The sequence below is a fragment of the Carya illinoinensis genome, chromosome 11 (genome assembly GCF_018687715.1).
Source record: "Carya illinoinensis cultivar Pawnee chromosome 11, C.illinoinensisPawnee_v1, whole genome shotgun sequence".
NCBI classification, from domain to species: Eukaryota; Viridiplantae; Streptophyta; class Magnoliopsida; order Fagales; family Juglandaceae; genus Carya; species Carya illinoinensis.
In genome coordinates this window covers 29570382-29589727 of record NC_056762.1, presented here as the reverse complement: position 1 = coordinate 29589727, position 19346 = coordinate 29570382, and the positions used below count along the sequence as shown (strand labels likewise).

The 19346-nt window shown below is 38.6% G+C and overlaps 1 protein-coding gene across 1 annotated transcript; it reads left to right on the top strand.

The window, feature by feature from the left end:
• Nucleotides 1-564: 564 nt before the first annotated feature.
• Nucleotides 565-2178, top strand: LOC122280947 (AT-hook motif nuclear-localized protein 23-like). Its single transcript, XM_043092089.1, has one exon. It carries the CDS (start codon nucleotides 954-956, stop codon nucleotides 1827-1829), a length of 876 nt encoding a protein of 291 aa, XP_042948023.1. The 5' UTR covers nucleotides 565-953; the 3' UTR covers nucleotides 1830-2178.
• The last annotated feature ends 17168 nt before the right edge of the window (nucleotides 2179-19346 follow it).

Here is a 19346-nt window from a genome sequence, read left to right as displayed (position 1 = left end):
ATAATCTTTATAAATTTCTTCTCTTAATTTATAAGAACACCGAGAAGTTTTATAAGATCAGAGTCAAACTTTGCATAGGTAGCTGTTTTTTTTTTCTTTTTTTGTTTGTTGCTTTACTATTTGAAAAGACATGCAACATTGTTATTTATATATAGTATTGTTGCAAATCTTTATCCATGACATGACAACCTTGATTCAAGTTTCATGTTGTTTAGAAAAATGTTTCTTCACCTTGTCGGAGATGATCAGAACCAAAAAGGAAGTTGAATTTAGTAGCAAAAATCAGTAATTTTTAACAGAGAAATGGAATAAGCAATTTAATTAATTAGTTTCATGGGAATGACCTACGTACGCACTGATGATCAATTTGCACTTTGCAGCTCTAGGCCATTGCCAATACAACAATATATATCTTTCTGGCTGCTTGTGATCATCAGCGTACGTACGTTGAACTCACTCACCATAAATGCGACTCAGAGTTGCATCAGATCCTTCTCCTCTCTCAATACAAGAAAGCAATATTAAAAAATTTCCCAACTAATACCATATTTAAACTTTTCGTGTGTGAGAAATGACTGCGTTTTGAGTCTTTGTCCCCTCACCATCCCCCCGTTCCTCTCTCATCTTCCTCTTCCTCTCCCTTCTCTTTCTCTGCACTCGATCTTGCGCTTCTCTTGTCGTTGGTTTTCTTCCTTTTTTAAATTTTCTTAAACAAATCCTTTCAAATCTAGGCTTCGAGTTCCGGAGCTCTCTATATATCTCTTTTCCTCCTTCTCCCTTTTCTTTCTATTTCTTTTCTCTGCACTCTCTTTTTCTTAATATTTTCGCACTTCCCTTAAAATAAACAAAAGCTAAAAAAAAAAAAAAACAACAGTTTCATTTGTTTTTTAATTCTCTTATTTTTAATATTTTCCTTGTTTTCTGTTTTCCTTTTGTTTCCCTTTGATGTGCCTATGGCTGGTTTGGATTTAGGTCCTTCTTCTCGCTACGTTCACCAGCTTCACAGGCCGGACTTCAACCTCCAAATACAACAGCAACAGCATCAACAACAGCAACAAGCTGATTCGGAGGAAGACAACAACCACGGTGGACAGTACTCTGGAGATCACCTGGACGATGGTCCCCATCATGGTCTCGAGCTGGTGGCCGCCAACATAGCTGGACCTGGGGATATTGTGGCTCGGCGCCCCCGAGGCCGACCCCCGGGGTCAAAGAACAAGCCCAAACCACCGGTCATAATTACCCGAGAGAGCGCGAACACGCTCAGAGCCCATATTCTTGAGGTGGGGACGGGCTGCGATGTGTTCGATTGTGTGGCCACGTATGCGCGCCGTCGACAGCGCGGGATCTGTATTCTAAGTGGCAGCGGGACTGTAACCAATGTCAGCCTCAGGCAGCCGGCAGCGGCAGGAGCCATAGTCACGCTTCATGGGAGGTTCGAGATTCTATCCCTCTCGGGATCTTTCCTTCCACCGCCGGCTCCACCTGGGGCAACCAGCCTGACCATCTTCTTAGCCGGTGGGCAGGGGCAGGTAGTGGGAGGAAGCGTGGTGGGGGAGTTGACCGCGGCGGGGCCAGTCATCGTCATCGCAGCGTCGTTTACTAATGTTGCGTACGAGAGGTTGCCGCTGGATGAGGAGGAGCAGCTCCAAATACAGCCGCCAGCTTCACAGGGTTCGGGTGGTGGTGGTGGAGGTGTGGGGAACAACCCGTTTCCGGACCCTTCTGCGGGGTTTCCTTTCTTGAATTTGCCGCTTAATATGCCATCGAATGTTCAGTTACCAGTTGATGGGTGGGCGGGGACCTCATCCGGCCGTAATCCGTTTTGAGGCGATGGAGTTCTGGGTGTTCGCGTAACGCGATCTTTCGGCCTTGATATGGGAATTTAAGAGCTTTTCTGGAGGTTTTTTGCATTGGATAAGAGAGACTTCTGGTTAAAGGTCAGGAAATTCATGGACTGTCCTCAACGTGGTTAAGTTTCTTTTTTCTTTTTCCTTATCTTCCCCCTCTTCTGTCGATGTTGTACCCGCTTTTTCTCCTTGATCTTCTTCTTCTTCTAGTGCCACTTCCTCGTTGGATTTTGGTCTCGTTGATATCTGGAAATAGTCTTCTGTGATGGTGGAACTCTCTTTTACTTATTAATTTGAAATGGTTTGATGATTCAGCTTTCTAACAAAATTTGTCTATCACCATGTGTCATTATGTTTAGAAACAGGCAGTTACTGAGCTTTTACTGTTAGGAACAGATCGGCTAGGTTTCTCTCTGTCTTCCCCTTTTTTTGATATGGACTAGGTTTTCTATTTTTGGGATCAACTATAATATTTTACCTTCTTTACGTCCATATATATATATGTATATATATATTTTCTTCCTCATAATCAATTTGCGAAAATGTTTCATTAAGTACATCTTTTAGGATTTGGGAACATGGGATTGTGTTCTTAGCATTGTTTTCAGAAAATAATAAATAAAACAGTGTGAAAGAACAAGGGTTTTTCCAAGGGCTCCCTAGGATTCTCCTAGTTGGATGGACTTAGTTTTGGTGTCAAACAAACAGAATTAAGCTACATTAATGTTCAACCTGACTTTCCTTATCTACTCCTTCTGGGAATGAGCTCCTTTTAGTTTTCTACTGAATTCAAAATCTCTCTTCACAACCATATCTCTTGAAAATATAAAAATAGTCTTCAACATCTGGGCGACATGTCTTTTGGCGAGTTTCTAGTGATAAAAGTCCTTCTCTTCTCTCAAACAAAAATAAAGTCTGCTTGGTAACTAGTGCATGACATATTATGCATGCATTATCTACTCCATCAAATGATGTTTCGGAGATGAAATTAGCTGGTATTTGGAGTTCTTTCTCAAGTACCTAGCTACCTGGTTTGGGTTGTGTTTAAATCAAGATCAGGCAATATTATATATAGCTAGCAAACTTGAATGAAGATCGATCCACTTTGATTCACTTAGCCCTATGTGGCCGGTCGGCACAATCCATTTTCCCAAATCTGAGCATTCTAGTACTCTATATAGAAATTAGCTAGTCTTTGGAGCCTTGGTTTTGTACACGGTGATCTCCTCGGACTCTTAAAACTTCGATGGATACAACTTTTAGACACTATTTGTGGTTGAAACAGCCTGCAGACACTGCAAGCTGGGTTCAATGCCTTTACAAGTTTTGAACACCCTCCATGCTTCTCATGTTGAGGAGGCGCACCACTTAGCCAACTTATCAATAACTGAGAAGTAAAAAATAAAAAGTGAGAATTGATGCATTTTGAAATATATATATATAGATAGATACTATATATAAATTTCATTACCAGCAACAGATCTTGACTAGTCTTAAAAGAGATTTAAGTCCAGAGGCATTTTTCTCGTGCTGAAATATTCTTCGAATATAATATCTATATATAACCCTTATCTGTGTGAGAATATTTTAAGTTCTACGCGGTATGGCTTATTTAATAACCATCAAGTTATGATCTATTTGATATTTGAGAAAAAACTTCCCTATTAAAAGTCTTCTGTTCTATTATATGCTTATCTTGGGAAATTAAATTAATTAATAGTGCTCCAATTAGTATATTCGATGAATAGGAAAAGGCCTTTCTTCCCCCACAACTCCGTCTATATATGCCATTACACAAAATTCAATCTTTCAAAAGGTAATAATTAGATAAATTTTAATGTTCTGCAGCTACTACTTATGTTTTAGCTTCTTGTTCTTTGTAACCTGCATATAAGTCAATTAGTTTAATGGAAATCTGAGTTACTCGAATATATTATAGAGAGACAGTGAAAATCTGATGACTCATTATTAATCTAGGGAAAAGGCATTGCCTCCGTCCTCTGCTAAGAGACATGGCAAACCATGATCAACATTTTCCTAGGCATATAGGTTTGCGGCAGACATAAAATATTGTAAAACTCCAGTAGTCCTGTCAAATGACTTTAGTTATTCTCCACTCAATATGATTATGCGAGGTGCCATTGATGCAACAAATTCTCGTGGGTCTTGTCTTTGGACAATTGCATTTGATTCCTTAACGCACTTTAGTTAAGGAATATATATGCTTACATATCTTCTGGGGAATTTTCAGGGCAACCAAATTAAATAGGCCGTTGCAAATGTGAATGATGCCGACTTTCTGGCATGAATGTGAAATGAAGTATGTACTTATATATATGACATTATAGTACTCGATCTGAAAGAGGATGAGGATTGAAGGACATGCAAACTAGAGGGTGTGAAGAACTCGTATTAATTTTTTTAGAATTTCTATAAATATTTCTTCTAGCCAGATAACATCCAGGACTTAAGTGCAGTACGTACTACCTCATATATAATCTATTAAAGTATATATGGAACTCCACGTGAAGCGTAGCTCAGCTGCAACTACATGGATAGAAGGAAAAACAAATTAATACTAAAATTAACATAATTAATGTGCTGATTCGATCTCTGAAGGATTTTTTTTTTCTATTTTTTATTCAATGTGGATCAGTATGAATATATAGTTATTAGAATTTTTTAAGCTTATGTCATGAAACATTAGTCTTCTCTAATCATGAACTACTTTTCCTGCCGGTTAGGTCTCGTAGCAATGTCTTTGTTGATCCAAGATCGATCCATGTGGAGAATAAAATCCAGTTATAATAGCTCTAGATTTGGAGTCAAAACTGATCAATTCAAGGGATCTTTTCTTGAAGCAGGCCTAGGAATTGTCAATCGTTTCTTTAAAGAAGTAGCCTTTGGAGATCGAGCAATTTATTTCTAATTAATTGCATCCAAGAAACACAAGAAAACAATTATTTATGAAGGTGGCCTGCTATACTTTACTCTAGATGGGGATATAAGAACTTTAGATTTACATGTTAGTCGGATACACGCGAATGCAGTATGTACTAATTGGACAGCATGCAGATGAGTGGACAAGGTAACCCGTTTTCTTAGAAGAATACAGAAATTATTCATATCTTTTGAGAAATTAAATATGTAAAAATAACATATAAGAAGTTATAGAAATTCTGCTAGTTGTTGATGGGGGAAGGCAAGCCTTATTTTGATTCCCGGCCTAGTCTTCCTGTAATTGCCTGTTCGATTGTCATCATCATGAATCAACGGAATAGTTCCAACTTACTCAAGAGAGGAGGGCGTATAAGAAAAAGAAGATGATCGATGAAGAGAAGAAGAGGAAAGAAGAAGAAGAAGAAATGGCTTGTGAGAGATTTGAAAGTTAATTAATTAGGACTCTGCCGGGAATAGTTAAATTAAGATCTTAGATAATTAGTACCAAAACTCAAAGCAGTGCAAGCTGTGTGGTGGAATCATTCTTTAACCAACAGAAATGAAAGTGTCTATATGTATAGGCTTACACAATTTAAATTATAAGCTGTCGGCTGTTTAAGGAATGATCATCAAGAGCAGCTGAATTTTAATTATATTTCCAGTACGAGCAGAAATCATAGTATTATGGTATTTTAACGTACGCTTCCAGCAGTCAACAGTGATCAAGTGTAACCACATTTGTGGGGATTTTTTAAGGTTAAATTGTGTAATGTGACCACTAAGGGGGAGACAATAATGATGAAAAAGTACTACGGATTAGTTTTAATACTTCTCTCATGGGGCACTTTGTTTTATAAATGGTGATTTCATATAAGTATGCTTGATTTCAAATGCATACGCAAGATAGTATTCACTATTCAAGAGATTCAAATCATGATGGCGAGCGTCAAACTATATAGTTTTTTAATTAATCATACATCGGCATAGACACAGAAATTTATGATTTCAAGATGGATGTATTAAGAAATGATCATGCTGTCCTAGATGTTATAAACAGCACTTATCATGATTAATCTTGGTCGATTGAAAGATATGCAGTAATCATAGTAAAGACCATGAAATCAAAAGCAATTAATCGAAGTTAAAAATTTAAAGAAAGTTGATGCGGATCATATATAAATTAGAGGCAAGGCTGTTGAATAATAAACTTAATTTAGTAAATGTTAGATGAAGAGTTGTCTTTTGGAAGATTCATGAACTAGAGTGAAAGTTCATCTTAAAAGAAGTAATTCATGTATTTGGGGATTCATCTATTTGGGGTATTCATGTACTTGGTTGTTTATATACTGGAGAAGTTCATGTATTAGAGTAAATGCTAGGAAAATCTACAAGCTTATAAATACCCGTGTATGCATTGGCACAAAGCAAGCCACTTGAGAAGCAATTTAGTTAGAGAAATTTCCAAAACAATTTCTACTCTCTTCTCTCTAGAATAGAATATATGTTTCTCTCCTCCAACAAACTGGTATCAAATCTACTATTTTCTAAATCTTGAAGATGGCCAACTCGTCGTTTCCGTTTCAATTTCTACATTTGACAAAGGAAAATTATGAGAATTGGTGCATTTGAATGAAGGCTTTGCTTGGATCTCAAGATACATGGGAGATCGTAGATAAAGGTTAGGAGGAGCCTAGAGATGAAACTTCGTTGATTCTTAATCAAAATGAGGCTCTACAAAGGTTGCGGAAGAAGGACCAACAAGTTCTCACACACATCCATCAATGTTTGGATGAAGCAATGTTCGAGAAAGTGGCCAATGCCACTACTTCTAAGCAAGCATGGGAGATCTTACAAAAATCCTATCAAGGAGTTGATAAAGTGAAGAAGGTGTGGCTCCAAACTCTACGAGGGGAATTCGAAGTCCTTCGTATGCAAGAATTTGAGATGATTGAGGAATATTTTTCAAAATTGTTGGCCATTATGAATCAAATGAGGAGATATGGAGAAAAGCTAGAGGATGTCCGGGTGGTTGAGAAGATTCTTCACTCACTGCATTCAAAGTTCGATTATTTTGTGATGGCGGTTGATCAACTCATGGGATCTTTCTAAGCCCATGAAGAGAGACTCAAGAGGAAGAAGGAAGAACCTATTAGCAGTGTTGAAGAGAAAACGAATCACGTTGACAATGAGGAAGTGGAGCCCACTTTGCTTCTAGCCTACAAAGGAGAAGAAACTAGCAAATCAAATTTGTGGTATCTTGATAATGCTGCAAGAAATCATATGTCCAGAGACAAAAGCAAGTTCATGGAGATTGACGAAATGGTGAGCGGGAATGTCACTTTTCGAGATTTGTCAAAAGTTGCCATCAAAGGGAGAGGTACGATTTTGATTCGGTTGAAAAATGTGAGCCATCAATTTATGTCAAATGTTCATTATGTTCCAAGTATGAAAAACAACATTTTGAGTTTGGGGTGGAAAAAGAATATGAGATTGAAATGAAAAATCGTAGTCTTTTTCTAAGAGATGAGAAGAAGAATTTGATTGCTAAAGTGTCCATGACAAGCAATAAGATGTCTTTGCTTGATATTCAAACTGATGTGGCTAATTGTCTCAAAGCTTCTGTAAAAGATACGTCTTGGCTTTGACATTTGAGGCTTGGGCATGTGAATTTTGGTGGATTGAAGTTGTTGGCTCAAAAGGAGATGGTGAAAGGCTTGTCACCTATTGATCAATCCGATCAACTTTACGAAGGGTGTCTTGTTGGCAAACAATTCTGGAAGAACTTTCCAAAAGAATCACTTAAAAGAGCAAAGTGAGCCCCTCCAACTTGTTCATATCGATGCTTGTGGACCGATCGAGCCTTCTTCATTTGGTTAAAATCGATACTTCCTCCTTTTTATTGATAACTTTAGTAGAAAAACATGGGTATATTTTTTGAAAGAAAAAATTTGAAGTGTTTGGTGCTTTTAAAAAATTCAAAGCACTTATTGAAAAACAAAGTGGCTATGAGATTGAGGCTTTGAGATCAGGTAGAGGGGGTGAGTTTACATCTAATGAATTTAATGAGTTTTGTGAAGCACATGGGATTCATCGAGTTTTGACAGTTCCAAGATCACCTTAACAAAATGAGGTGGTTGAAAGAAAGAACAGAACGATTCTCAATATAGCTCGAAGCATGTTGAAAATGAAGATGATGCATAAAGAGTTTGGGGCAAAAGCGGTTCATTTTACCATTCACTTATCAAACCGTTATTCTACAAAAAAGTGTAGAGAACTCAACTCCCTAAGAACCATGGAGTGGAAGAAAGCCAAGTGTTTCCCATTTGAGAGTTTTTGGAAGTATTGGCTATGTGTATGTGCCTGATCAAGAAAGATCCAAGTTTGATGATAAAAGCAAGAAGCACATCTTCATTGGTTATGATCAAAGATCCAAAGGCTACAAACTTTATAATCCAAGCGCTGAGAAGATGATCATTAGTAGAGATGTGGAATTTGACGAAGAACGTTCGTGGGATTAGAGTGATCAAGAAAATGAAAGATATGATTTCTTTCCCTTCCCTGAAAATGAAGATCAAGGAAATGATGTACAAGAACTCACGACACCTCCTCAATCACCAACAATTCCTAGTACTCCTTCATCATTTTCTTATGAAGGAAGTTCTAGTGAAAGACAATCCCGAATGAGAAGTCTCCAAGATCTTTATGAGGTAATAGATAATTTAAGAGATGATCTAATTCTTTTTTGTCACTTTGCCGATTATGAACCAAGAGGCTTTGAAGAAGCGGTACAATAGAAAAGGTGGAGAATTGCCATGGATGAGGAGATCAAATTAATCAAGAAGAATGATACCTGGAAATTGGAGACTTTATCGGAGGGACAAAAGCCCATTGGTGTGAAGTGGGTTTTCAAAGTAAAGAAGAATGCCAAGGAAGAAGTATAAAGATTCAAGGTGAGATTGGTGGCTAAGGGATATAGCCAACGTCTCGGTATTGATTACAGAGAAGTTTTTACTCCCGTTGCACGATCATAGACGATCTGAATGATTATTTCTCTTGCAACTCAAAAGAAGTGGAGGATTTATCAAATGGATGTCAAATTGGCTTTCCTGAATGGAATCCTTGAGGAAGAAAGTTATGTAGAGCAACCTATGGGTTATGTGGTCAAATGGCAAGAAGATAAAGTGTTGAAGTTAAAGAAAGCCTCATATGGTTTAAAACAAGCACCAAGAGCATGGAATAGTTGAATTGACAAATATTTTTAGGAGAATGGATTCACCAAGTGCCCGCATAAATATGCTCTCTATGCTAAGGTGCGTGAAAATAGAGACATTTTGCTTGTTTGCATATATGTTGATGATTTAATTTTTACTGGAAGCAATTCAAGCATGTTTGGAGAATTTAAGAAAGCTATAACAAGAGAATTTGAAATAACCAATATTGGTCTCATGTCTTATTATCTTGGCATTGAGATCAAACAAATGGAGGATGGAATTTTTATCTCTCAAGAAGGTTTTGCAAGGGAAATTCTCAAAAGGTTGAAGATGGAAGATTGTCAATCCGTGAGCACCTCGATTGAATGTGGAGCGAAATTATCCAAGCATGAAAATGGAGAGAAGGTAGTGACTAACTCAAAAATGAGTAGCACTAATGCTATCCCAAGTGCAGGAGGATGTCGTGTAATAATTAGGAATAAATTCCTAGATCGTCTGCTCAGGGAAAGTTGCTTAAAATTAAACTCGTTGAAAAAAATGTGAAAAACTTCACAAAGAGAAAATAAAATGATAGTATGTGCAATGGATGGAAAAGGGTACTAGTCATGGACTAAATTCATATTTTTAGATTTTGATTGTCGGATTGGAATGTAAAGGACTAATAAATTAAACTCAGAAATTAATAAAACCAAATTAAGAATTAAACTAAATTAGAAAGTAATTGACAAAACATGAACTGAAAATTGAAAATGCCCAAAACCAAGATTTTAGAATTCATCTTTGTAATTAAATCACAAATTCTTAAAATAACACATAACAATTGTAATCACTATTAAATGAAAACTTAAAGATGTGAGAAAAATAAATAACACGAAATAAGTAAACAGCAAATAAATTACCCTAACTTCTAAGCTAAAAAAAATTTCAAAAGTATTCCATAAATTTTAAACTGAAATTAAATAAAATAGAGAACGAAAAGTCTAAACGAAAACTTCCTTTCACTATTCAATTGAAATTCAAAACAACAAGGAAACAACTTCTCACGTATCACTCTTGAAAATTAATCTCTAAACCTTTAATGAAAACTCTAGAACAATTCATCTACTCCCCATGTATGATGTTTAGAAAAATCAAAAACAAAAAATAAAAGCTTATAACCAAACCTTTCTTGCAATAAATTAAGGTAACACACTTAATGAGAACTTCTAAAACAATTCTTTTTGTTGCATGAAACAAACTATCACACTTGATTAAAACTTCTAAAACAATTTCTTTTTGTTGCATGAAACAAAATAGCACACTTGATTAAAACTTCTAAAACAATTTCTTTTTGTTGCATGAAACAAAATAGCACACTTAATAGAAATTAAGGTATTACACTTAATGAAATAAAATTCTAGAACAATACTTAATTAAAATTCTAAAACAACAAAGCATTGAAACTAAAAGGAGAAACAAAATTGCCGAAAACAAAAAGGAGCTAATTCTTTCAAGTACATAACAAAGAAGCAAGTTGTAGTTGTGTGTTTGAGTGTTCGGAATGCATCCCCTTTTATAGCTGAACATCTTGGTTAGTTGCCTCTCACATTCATACTTCATTTGCATTCACACCTCATTTCGGCCACCTCTTGCATTCACACTCAATTGGTTTCTTGCATTCATATTCAATAGCCGCCTCTTGCATTCAATCTTTTCCTCAATTCAAACCAAGCAATCAGGTCTAACACGGTATGTATATAGAAAATTCAGCACATCATTCACACTTCATGCCTAACTTGTTGAAAATTCATACACGGCACTCTACTCATCCACTCCCCTATCTTTTTATTCCACCGTTCAGCCTCATATATGTATATATATATATATATATATAAATATATAAAGAGCTGCCTCAATTTGGTACTGCCCTTCCTCCAAGTCAAGTAATGCACACTTCACTTTAAGAATAATTCCAGCCGACTTCTCTTATCTCTTCTCTTCAATCTGTTTTTCAATTTCAGCACACAACACTCACCCACCTACTGCACGTACTAGAATAGAGCTAGAATAAAAATAAAATCCTGACCGACTCTTTCTTTAATCCTCACTTCACATCTCAGAAAATTACTAGCCAATTAAATGACTCCAGCCAATTCCTTTCAACCCCTAGAAAAAACATGCACCGACTGCTTATTACTCACAGAAAAATAATCTGCACCGATACAACACAAGCATCCACCGACTGCCTCCTTCAATCAAATCTCTCTCTCGCCTGCACCTTCTTACCTCTCACCCTTCTATCTCTTACGTAACCTGCCTCAAACCAAGTCAAACACGGCAGTGCATGCACTCTCTTCCCCTTCTATAGACTTCCACGTAACCTGCCCTCTAACTCTCCAACCGACTTCACACAGCACCAACTTTCAGTTCCAGCACATCATGCACCCACCATAACTCTCTCTATGTCTATCTCTGGAAAATTACAGCCGACCTCCTTTTTGGACTTGGGTTGAGTTGGTGGGATGAAGTGCATACGGCACTCTTCAATCTAAAGGTGGTCATCAATTCAATATGTCTTTCCATGCCATGTGTATAAGACCTACAAGCCAAAATTCATAGTTTTGAGTCATGCATGAGTTAATGACTTCCAATCTATTAAAAGAATTTAACATATGGATCACACACAAAATTTATCTCATACCAAGCTTTCTAAATAAAATATGCATATGAATAAACATTATCCAATTAAATCTCAAGTTATAAAATTAAGCACAAACTCATGCTATTAATCAATTTAAATCATAACTTGTATTTATTCTTATTAACCATTTTTCCATTTAAAACTAATAATAATGTCATGATGAATTTAAAATACATTGGTTTTAAATAGCTAAAATATGTAATATCTTAGCTCAATCAGGTAGACCCTACAATGTTCAAGAGTCTTGTTGGAAGTTTGAGATACTTGACTTGCACAAGACCTAATATACTTTATGGAGTTGGATTTGTTAGCCAATATATGGAGTCACCAAACACCATGCATTTCAAAGTGGCTAAGAGAATTCTACATTATCTGAAAGGTATTATTGATTACGACTTTTTTTTATTCATTTTCTAATGAATTTAAGCTTGTAGGGTATAGTGATAGTGATTGGGCTAGAGACTTGGATGGTCGGAAGAGCACTACCGGTTTTGTGTTTTATTTGGGAAATATGGCATTTACTTGGAGTTCTAAGAAGCAACCAATTGTGACGCTCTTCACATGCAAAGCTGAATATATTGCTTTCCAGATGTTCTTAACCGATCCAAGTGGAAAATTAGAGATGGTAATGTTTCTTTTTGGTGGGATAAGTGGTTGGAGGAGGGCCCCATTGGTGCAGCGCATGAGAACGTGGAATGTCCGACGTTGAAAGTCAGAGAGTGTAGGGTTGATGATGAATGGGATATGGCCTTGATTTCTCATTTGATAGGTGAGGAAAAAGCAGCTGAAGTATTGGGGATATTATCGAAAAGCAGAGGGGGGGGGGGGGGATGTATTAGTTTGGACGGAAGACTTGACTGGACAATTTACTTCAAAGAGTGCATGGAATTGCATTAGAATTCGGGCTCCCATGGCTAGGTGGGCTACCTGGATGTGGCATCCATGTCTGCCAAAATATATGTATGTTACAATGTGGAAAGCGCAAGAATTCTTTGAGTGTTGATGTGAAGTTGAGGTCAGTTGGGATCCCTGTTGTGTCTGAATGTGATTGTTGTTTGTCAGGTGGGTACGAGGATATTGATCATGTCCTGGCGACGGGGAACTTTGCACATGTAGTGTGGAACAGAGTGGCAAGCCAAGTGGGACTAGGACGTATATCGGCATCTACATGGGTGTAATTAATTGGCAGCTGGTTCAGAAAGGCGTCAAACAACTCACAGATGGGGCAGATTTTGGGTATATTACTGTCAGTGATTACTTGGCTCCTGTGGTTGCGGAGGTGTCGTGCCCGAGCAGAAGGTCGAGGGGATTCTGTAAATCAAGTTTGGATTCAGGTGAAGCTTTGGATGGTTCGGAGTGGAGAAAAACTAAAGAGTTCTAAACTCCAGTCTGCGCGGGATGTAGAAATTTTACAAGGACTTCAGATTCCTGTGAGAGGTCCTAAACAAAGGATTCCTAGGCTAGTTTGCTGGTCTCGCCCAAGCTCAGGTAGGATGAAGCTAAACGTTGATGGGGTGTCAAGAGGAAATCTGGGTCCTGCTGGTGCAAGAGGTGTGCTGTTAGATTGGGATGGAAATTTTAGTGTGGCGTTTTCGGTTGCTCTAAGAACTGGAACGAATAACTTTGCTGAGTTGATGGGGGTATTACATGGGCTTCGGATAGTGAAAGCGTCTACCATTGTAGATGTTGATGTAGAGTTAGATTCTTTGCTGGTTGTGAAGTGGTTGACGGATAAAGCTTGTAAAACATGGTATCTTAAGGATTACTGGGAAGAGGTAATGGAGATTTTGCAGGGCTTAATGCTCGCATCTATCATGTTTTTCAGGAGGGAAATAAATCTGCAGGTTTCCTTGCAAGGTGGGGCGTAGAGGGGATAACTTGTGAGTGGAGATCAGCCAAGGATCTACCTTCTCCTCTAAAAGGCATTTTATGGCTTGAAAAAAATTGGTCTTCTAGATATTCGGCTGGGTTAGTGAGGTTGGGTTTGTTGAGTCTTTTGGTTTTATTGTAGGTGTTGTGGTGTTAAGGTTTGGTCTTGTGGGGGATGGTTTGATTATTTTGGATGTTAGCACGGTTTTCCTCCGCTATAAGTGAGGGTTCTTAAGAAAATGGGCGGAGATCACTTTTGGACATGTGGTCTCTTCTCTTCTTTAAAAAAAAAAAAAGAGCTGAATATATTGCTGCGACATCTTGTATTTGTCATGCAATTTGGCTGAGAAGGTTATTGAAGGAGCTACTGATCATTCCACAATAGGAAGCCATAGAGATTTTTGTTGATAACAAGTTAGCACTTGCATTAACCAAAAATATGGTCTTTCGTGATAGAAGCAAGCATATTGATACAAGATTTCATTTTCTTCGAGAATGCATTGTCAAGAATGAAGTACAAGTCAAATTTGTGAAGACCCATGATCAAGTTATAGATATTTTTACGAAGCCTCTCAAATATGATACTTTTAACAAGTTGCGGATGTTGCTAGGAGTTACCAAGAATTAAGTTTAAAGGCAGGTGTTGAATAATAAATTTAATTTAGTAAATGTTAAATGAAGAGTTGTCTTTTGGAAGGTTCATGAACTAGAGTGAAGGTTTATTCTGAAAGAAGTACCAGGGAAGTTCATGTATTAGAGTAAATGCTAGGTGAATCTACAAGCCTATAAATACCCATGTATGCATTAGCACAAAGGAAGCCATTTGAGAAGCAATCCAGTTAGAGAAATTTCCAAAACAGTCTCTCCTCTCTTCTCTCTAGAATAGAATGCATCATTTTCTGATGAACTTGGAGGTAATAGATCAGGGTGGAGAAATACGCACAGCACTGAAACCCAAGGTCAAAGTAGTCAATAAAGTCGAACTTAAGTTTCTGATCGAAGGCTATGTATAATGTTCATCCCAAGAACATTGATATGGTGAGGATTTAATTTTTCAAGTTGATCGCGCGCGCAATTCTGTATCTTGGTAGTATCCTCTTGTTCCCATATCAATACTATGCCTGCTGTTAATCTTGCTGTCCCAAAGATCTTAAGATACATGGTGATCATTACAATGTTCGTGCTACTAATTGTGCTTGATCTCTTTATACTTGCATACACTTCTTGTCCCTGATAAAGATGCCACCATATATTCGCTAGCTGTCTAAACTCTACTGGTTTTGCTATCCAATTGTGATCCTGTTATGCTGTGCTGGTTTGCTTTTGTCTTGCTGCTATTTTGCTGTTGTCCAATTGCGCTGCTATTTTTGCTGCTAAAGTGGCAACCAATGCTCCACCAGGTTTGCTGTCCACGATTTCCTGTTTGGAAATTGGCCAGGCTTGCTCTTTGGCTACAATTTCTGTTAATGTCCTTTCTATATGCTGGCCACATGTTGCTCTTAATTAATGTCATTGTTGTCCTATGCTGCTAGTTTGCTGCTATAATAGCTACCCAAAGCTCCATCTGGTTTTGCTGTCCTCACAGCCTATCCACTAATTGTTCTCACAGTCATGCTACATGCACAGACCATATGCGCAAGTTTTTTTGCTGATATAGCTGTCATGCACAATTGGTTTGCATTATTCTTATAATTGTCGAGTGCCATGTGTTGTGTTAATTGGTCTTACCTGTTATTGCAATGTGAGTATAATTGGCTTGTCTAGCTCTACATTGCTGCTTGTTGGGCAATGCATGTGTAACTTCTTGTAAAAGTTTTCTCATAATTGGTTTAACGAATTTATTACGTACCCAAAAAGGAAATATATATGTTAGATATGTTTCCTAGTTTTCTGCATGTAAGATGGCAGGTTGTAGTCACTATTCACACCCATAAACATATTTCATATCTCAAAAGAAAGTGGAGGTTTAACAGAGGGTATATCTTCAATGAAATATGCTAATTTCTCAGTCTCCATAACCTGCCTTTGTTTTGCCATCAAAATTAACAGCCCTGTCTCGAACTATGACTCAATTCTTAAAAAACAAATAATAATAATACGGAATTTTAAGGGCCTTTCATAAATAATTAGACCTGATAATGATTTTTACTCGAAGAAAACAACCCCTTAACATTCTAATAAACACGAGCAGGAGAACAAAATATTTCTCAGCTTTGTGGTCATGAAGCTCTACTCGAATGACATCTAATATTTAGTTGAGACTCAAACATGAGCCTGATTTGAGGGTACAAGGGGATTTTGAGCCGAATCTGCTTGGAAACTCAAATCCTTCTTTTCTCTGTTCATAAACTTATTTCATCTAAATGTGTGCCTCCTAAATTCTATTTTGCTGGAACCTGGCTTGACGCTTTTCCTTTGGAAACTGCTGTGCAAAAATTGTGGTGTCTTTAGCCTCCAAATGACAATGCCGATAAGAGAGTCCAGTTGTTGGAACTTCACTGCATTGTTTTACTGAAGGATATTGGAGAACTTGCTTTTGATGTGTTTCGACCCATTTTGCGGCCATTTTTAGCCTTTCACATCTATTATTGTAGTTTGGTCATCATGACCGATTAACCCCTTTTTTTTTTTTTTATAAATAAAGAAGACTACATCTCAATTTTATTGAAGACCTCATATATGGCAAAGGAAAACCTTGAAAACAACTGGATACATTCGGGTTACATACCAAACCCAGCTATCAAAGTAAGTGAAAATCATATTACGAACAACCCAGCCTAACAAATAAAATTAATAGTTCCGTACATAAGGCAAACCCAATCTATCTTTACGAATTAGTCCTCGAAAATGTCCATGGTCAAAGGTATCACCAAAAAACTCCAATGAACACCCATAAGCTCATTCCTTAGCCAAAAAATCAGCTGCCACATTCCCTTCTCTGAACACATGCTTCACTTGAACATTAAGAACTTGCAAGAGCCCTTGAACTTCCTCCCCAAAATCCCATAAGTAGCATAATGTCACGGACTTAGAATTTCTTCACTCGACCCGTGCGGCCTTAGGAGGCTTTCTCTCCCACAAAGCTCCTAAGTAAGCCTTCTAAAGGACTCAAGACAATAGAGAACAAACTAGAGAGAGAAGATAGAGAGAGATGCTCTAGAGAACTTGTTTCTCTTATTGCTTGGTGATTTACACAAATGAGAGCTCCTCTATTTATAGGGAGCTCTTGGTACAAAGAATGGTTAGGATTGTGACACTTGTCATCAATCCAAGGGAAAAGAACTTTCTAGATTCCTACTCTAGAATTGTCTATAACGCCCTTTCTAGAACACTACTCTAAATTGTTTATATCGCCCCTTCTAGATGACTCTACACAATTCCACAAGATTACAAAAGACTTGGAGGCTTCTAGAAGGTTAGGAAATTCTCTAAAAAACCCTAGGTGGTGACATTCTCCCCCACCAAGCTTCGCGACGTCCTCGACGCGGTGTCTTCATGGAACCTTCGGATGTGATCTTCAAACTGCCATAATGACTCCTTTGGTTCCCAAGTTGTCTCACTTTCGGGCAATCCCTTCCACTTGATCAAGTATTCTTGGCGTGGCATATGACTTTTTCGCCTGATGACACGGTCCGCCAAGACTTCTTCTACTTCTTTATCAAAAGTGGTAGTTATGCCCAAGGGTGCACGCTTAGACTCTCCTCGTGTTGGCTCTTCTTCATCACCATGGTAAGGCTTCAAGCAGCTGACATGGAAAACTGGATGAAGCTTGAACTTGGAGGGTAAGTCTAGCTTGTAGGAGACCTTCCCTACTTTCTTGATTATTGGGAATGGTCCCTCGTAACGTCGTACAAGCCCCTTGTGTAGCTTTCTTGTGAACTTGTGTTGGCTCGACAAGATCTTTACTAACACCAAGTCGCCTATACGATACTCTGCGTGCCTTCTCTTTTGATCAGCCCACTTCTTCATCTTCTTGGTTGCTTTGTCTAAGTAGGAACGGGTCACATCCAATTGCTCGTTCCAAGACTTAGCAACTTTGAAGGCTGTCGGACAATTCCCCGCGTAGCTTGTCTCCAATGACTGGGGAGTAAGTGGCTGCTGTCCCATTACAATCTCAAATGGGCTCTTGTTTGTGGATTCGCTCCTTTGCAAATTATAAGAGAATTGAGCGACATCCAATAACTTAACCCAATCAGATTCGTTGGCACTTACAAAGTGCCTCAAGTATAACTCCAACAATGCATTCACCCTTTCAGTTTGCCCATCTGTCTGAGGGTGAAAGCTGGTAGAGAAATGTAGGGCAGACCCCATAAGCTTGAATAGTCCTGACCAGAACTTTCCTGTGAAGCGAGGGTCTCGATCGCTGATGATGCTCCGTGGTAAGCCCCAATACTTCACCACATGCTTGAAGAATAATTTTGCAGTTTCTTCAGCTGAGCAATCTTTAGGAGCCGCGATGAAGGTGGCATACTTGGAGAATCGATCCACCACCACAATGAGGGTACCGCAACCCTCGGATTTAGGTAGAGCCACTATAAAATCCATGCTCACACTCTCCCATGGATGTGAAGGAATGGGTAGTGGTTCTAGCAATCCTGCAAGACTTTGATTCTCCACCTTGTCTTGTTGACACACAAGACAAGTCTTCACGAAGAGTTCCACCTCGTCTCTCAGTTGAGGCCAATAGTATGAAGCTTCCAGCAAAGCTCGAGTACGTCGTTGGCCCGGATGTCCAGCCCACAAGGAATCATGGCATTCCTTGATAAGGTTCCTCCGTAGGTTTCCCCACTTTGGAACATAGATTCGCCGCCTGATGGTGTAGAGAAGACCGTCCTCTACCCAGAATCTCTTGGTTTTGCCTTCCTTAGCCATATTCACCAAGTTCTTGGCTAAGGGATCATGCTCCATGCCTTCACGGATCACATCGAGTAGCTCCCCTTGAGCTTGAGTGATAGCAGCAAGTTCACCCTTCCTACTTAGTGCATCAGCAACGAGGTTGGCCTTGCCCGGTTTGTACTCCAAGACAAAGTCAAATTCTGCCAAGAAGTCTTGCCACCTAGCTTGTTTTGGACTTAGTTTCTTCTGGCTCTGGAAGTAACTAGTGGCAATATTATCTGTCTTGACTACAAAACGGGAGCCAAGCAAATAGTGTCGCCAAACTCTGAGGCAATGGATGATGGCCGTCATCTCCTTCTCTTGCACAGTGTATCGCCTCTCAGTCTCATTGAGTTTGCGACTCTCATATGCAATGGGATGTCCCTCTTGCATGAGAACTCCCCCTATGGCAAAGTCTGATGCATCGGATTGTACTTCAAAAGGCTTGGTACAATCTGGTAGGGCCATGACCGGTTCCTCCGTGATGGCTGTCTTTAGATCGTCAAAGGCTTCCTAACACCTTGATGACCACTCCCAGGCCCTGTTCTTCTTGAGCAAGTCGGTGAGGGGGGATGCTCTTGTGGAGTATCCCTTTATAAATCTCCTATAATAGTTGACAAGCCCAAGGAAGGATCGGAGCTCGGTAACCTTAGTGGGAGGCTCCCACTTCTTGATTGCCTCAATTTTTCCCTCCTCCATGCTGAGTTTTCCACCTTGGATTTTGTGGCCAAGGAAATGGACTTCGTTTAGAGCGAATGAGCACTTCTCCTTCTTGACATAGAGTTGGTTTTCCCTTAAGACACGGAAAACAACCCTTAGATGCTCCACATGTTCTTCAAGGGTAGAACTATAGATGACGATATCATCTAGATAGACTACCACAAACTGATCAAGATAGGGATGGAAGATTTTGTTCATGAG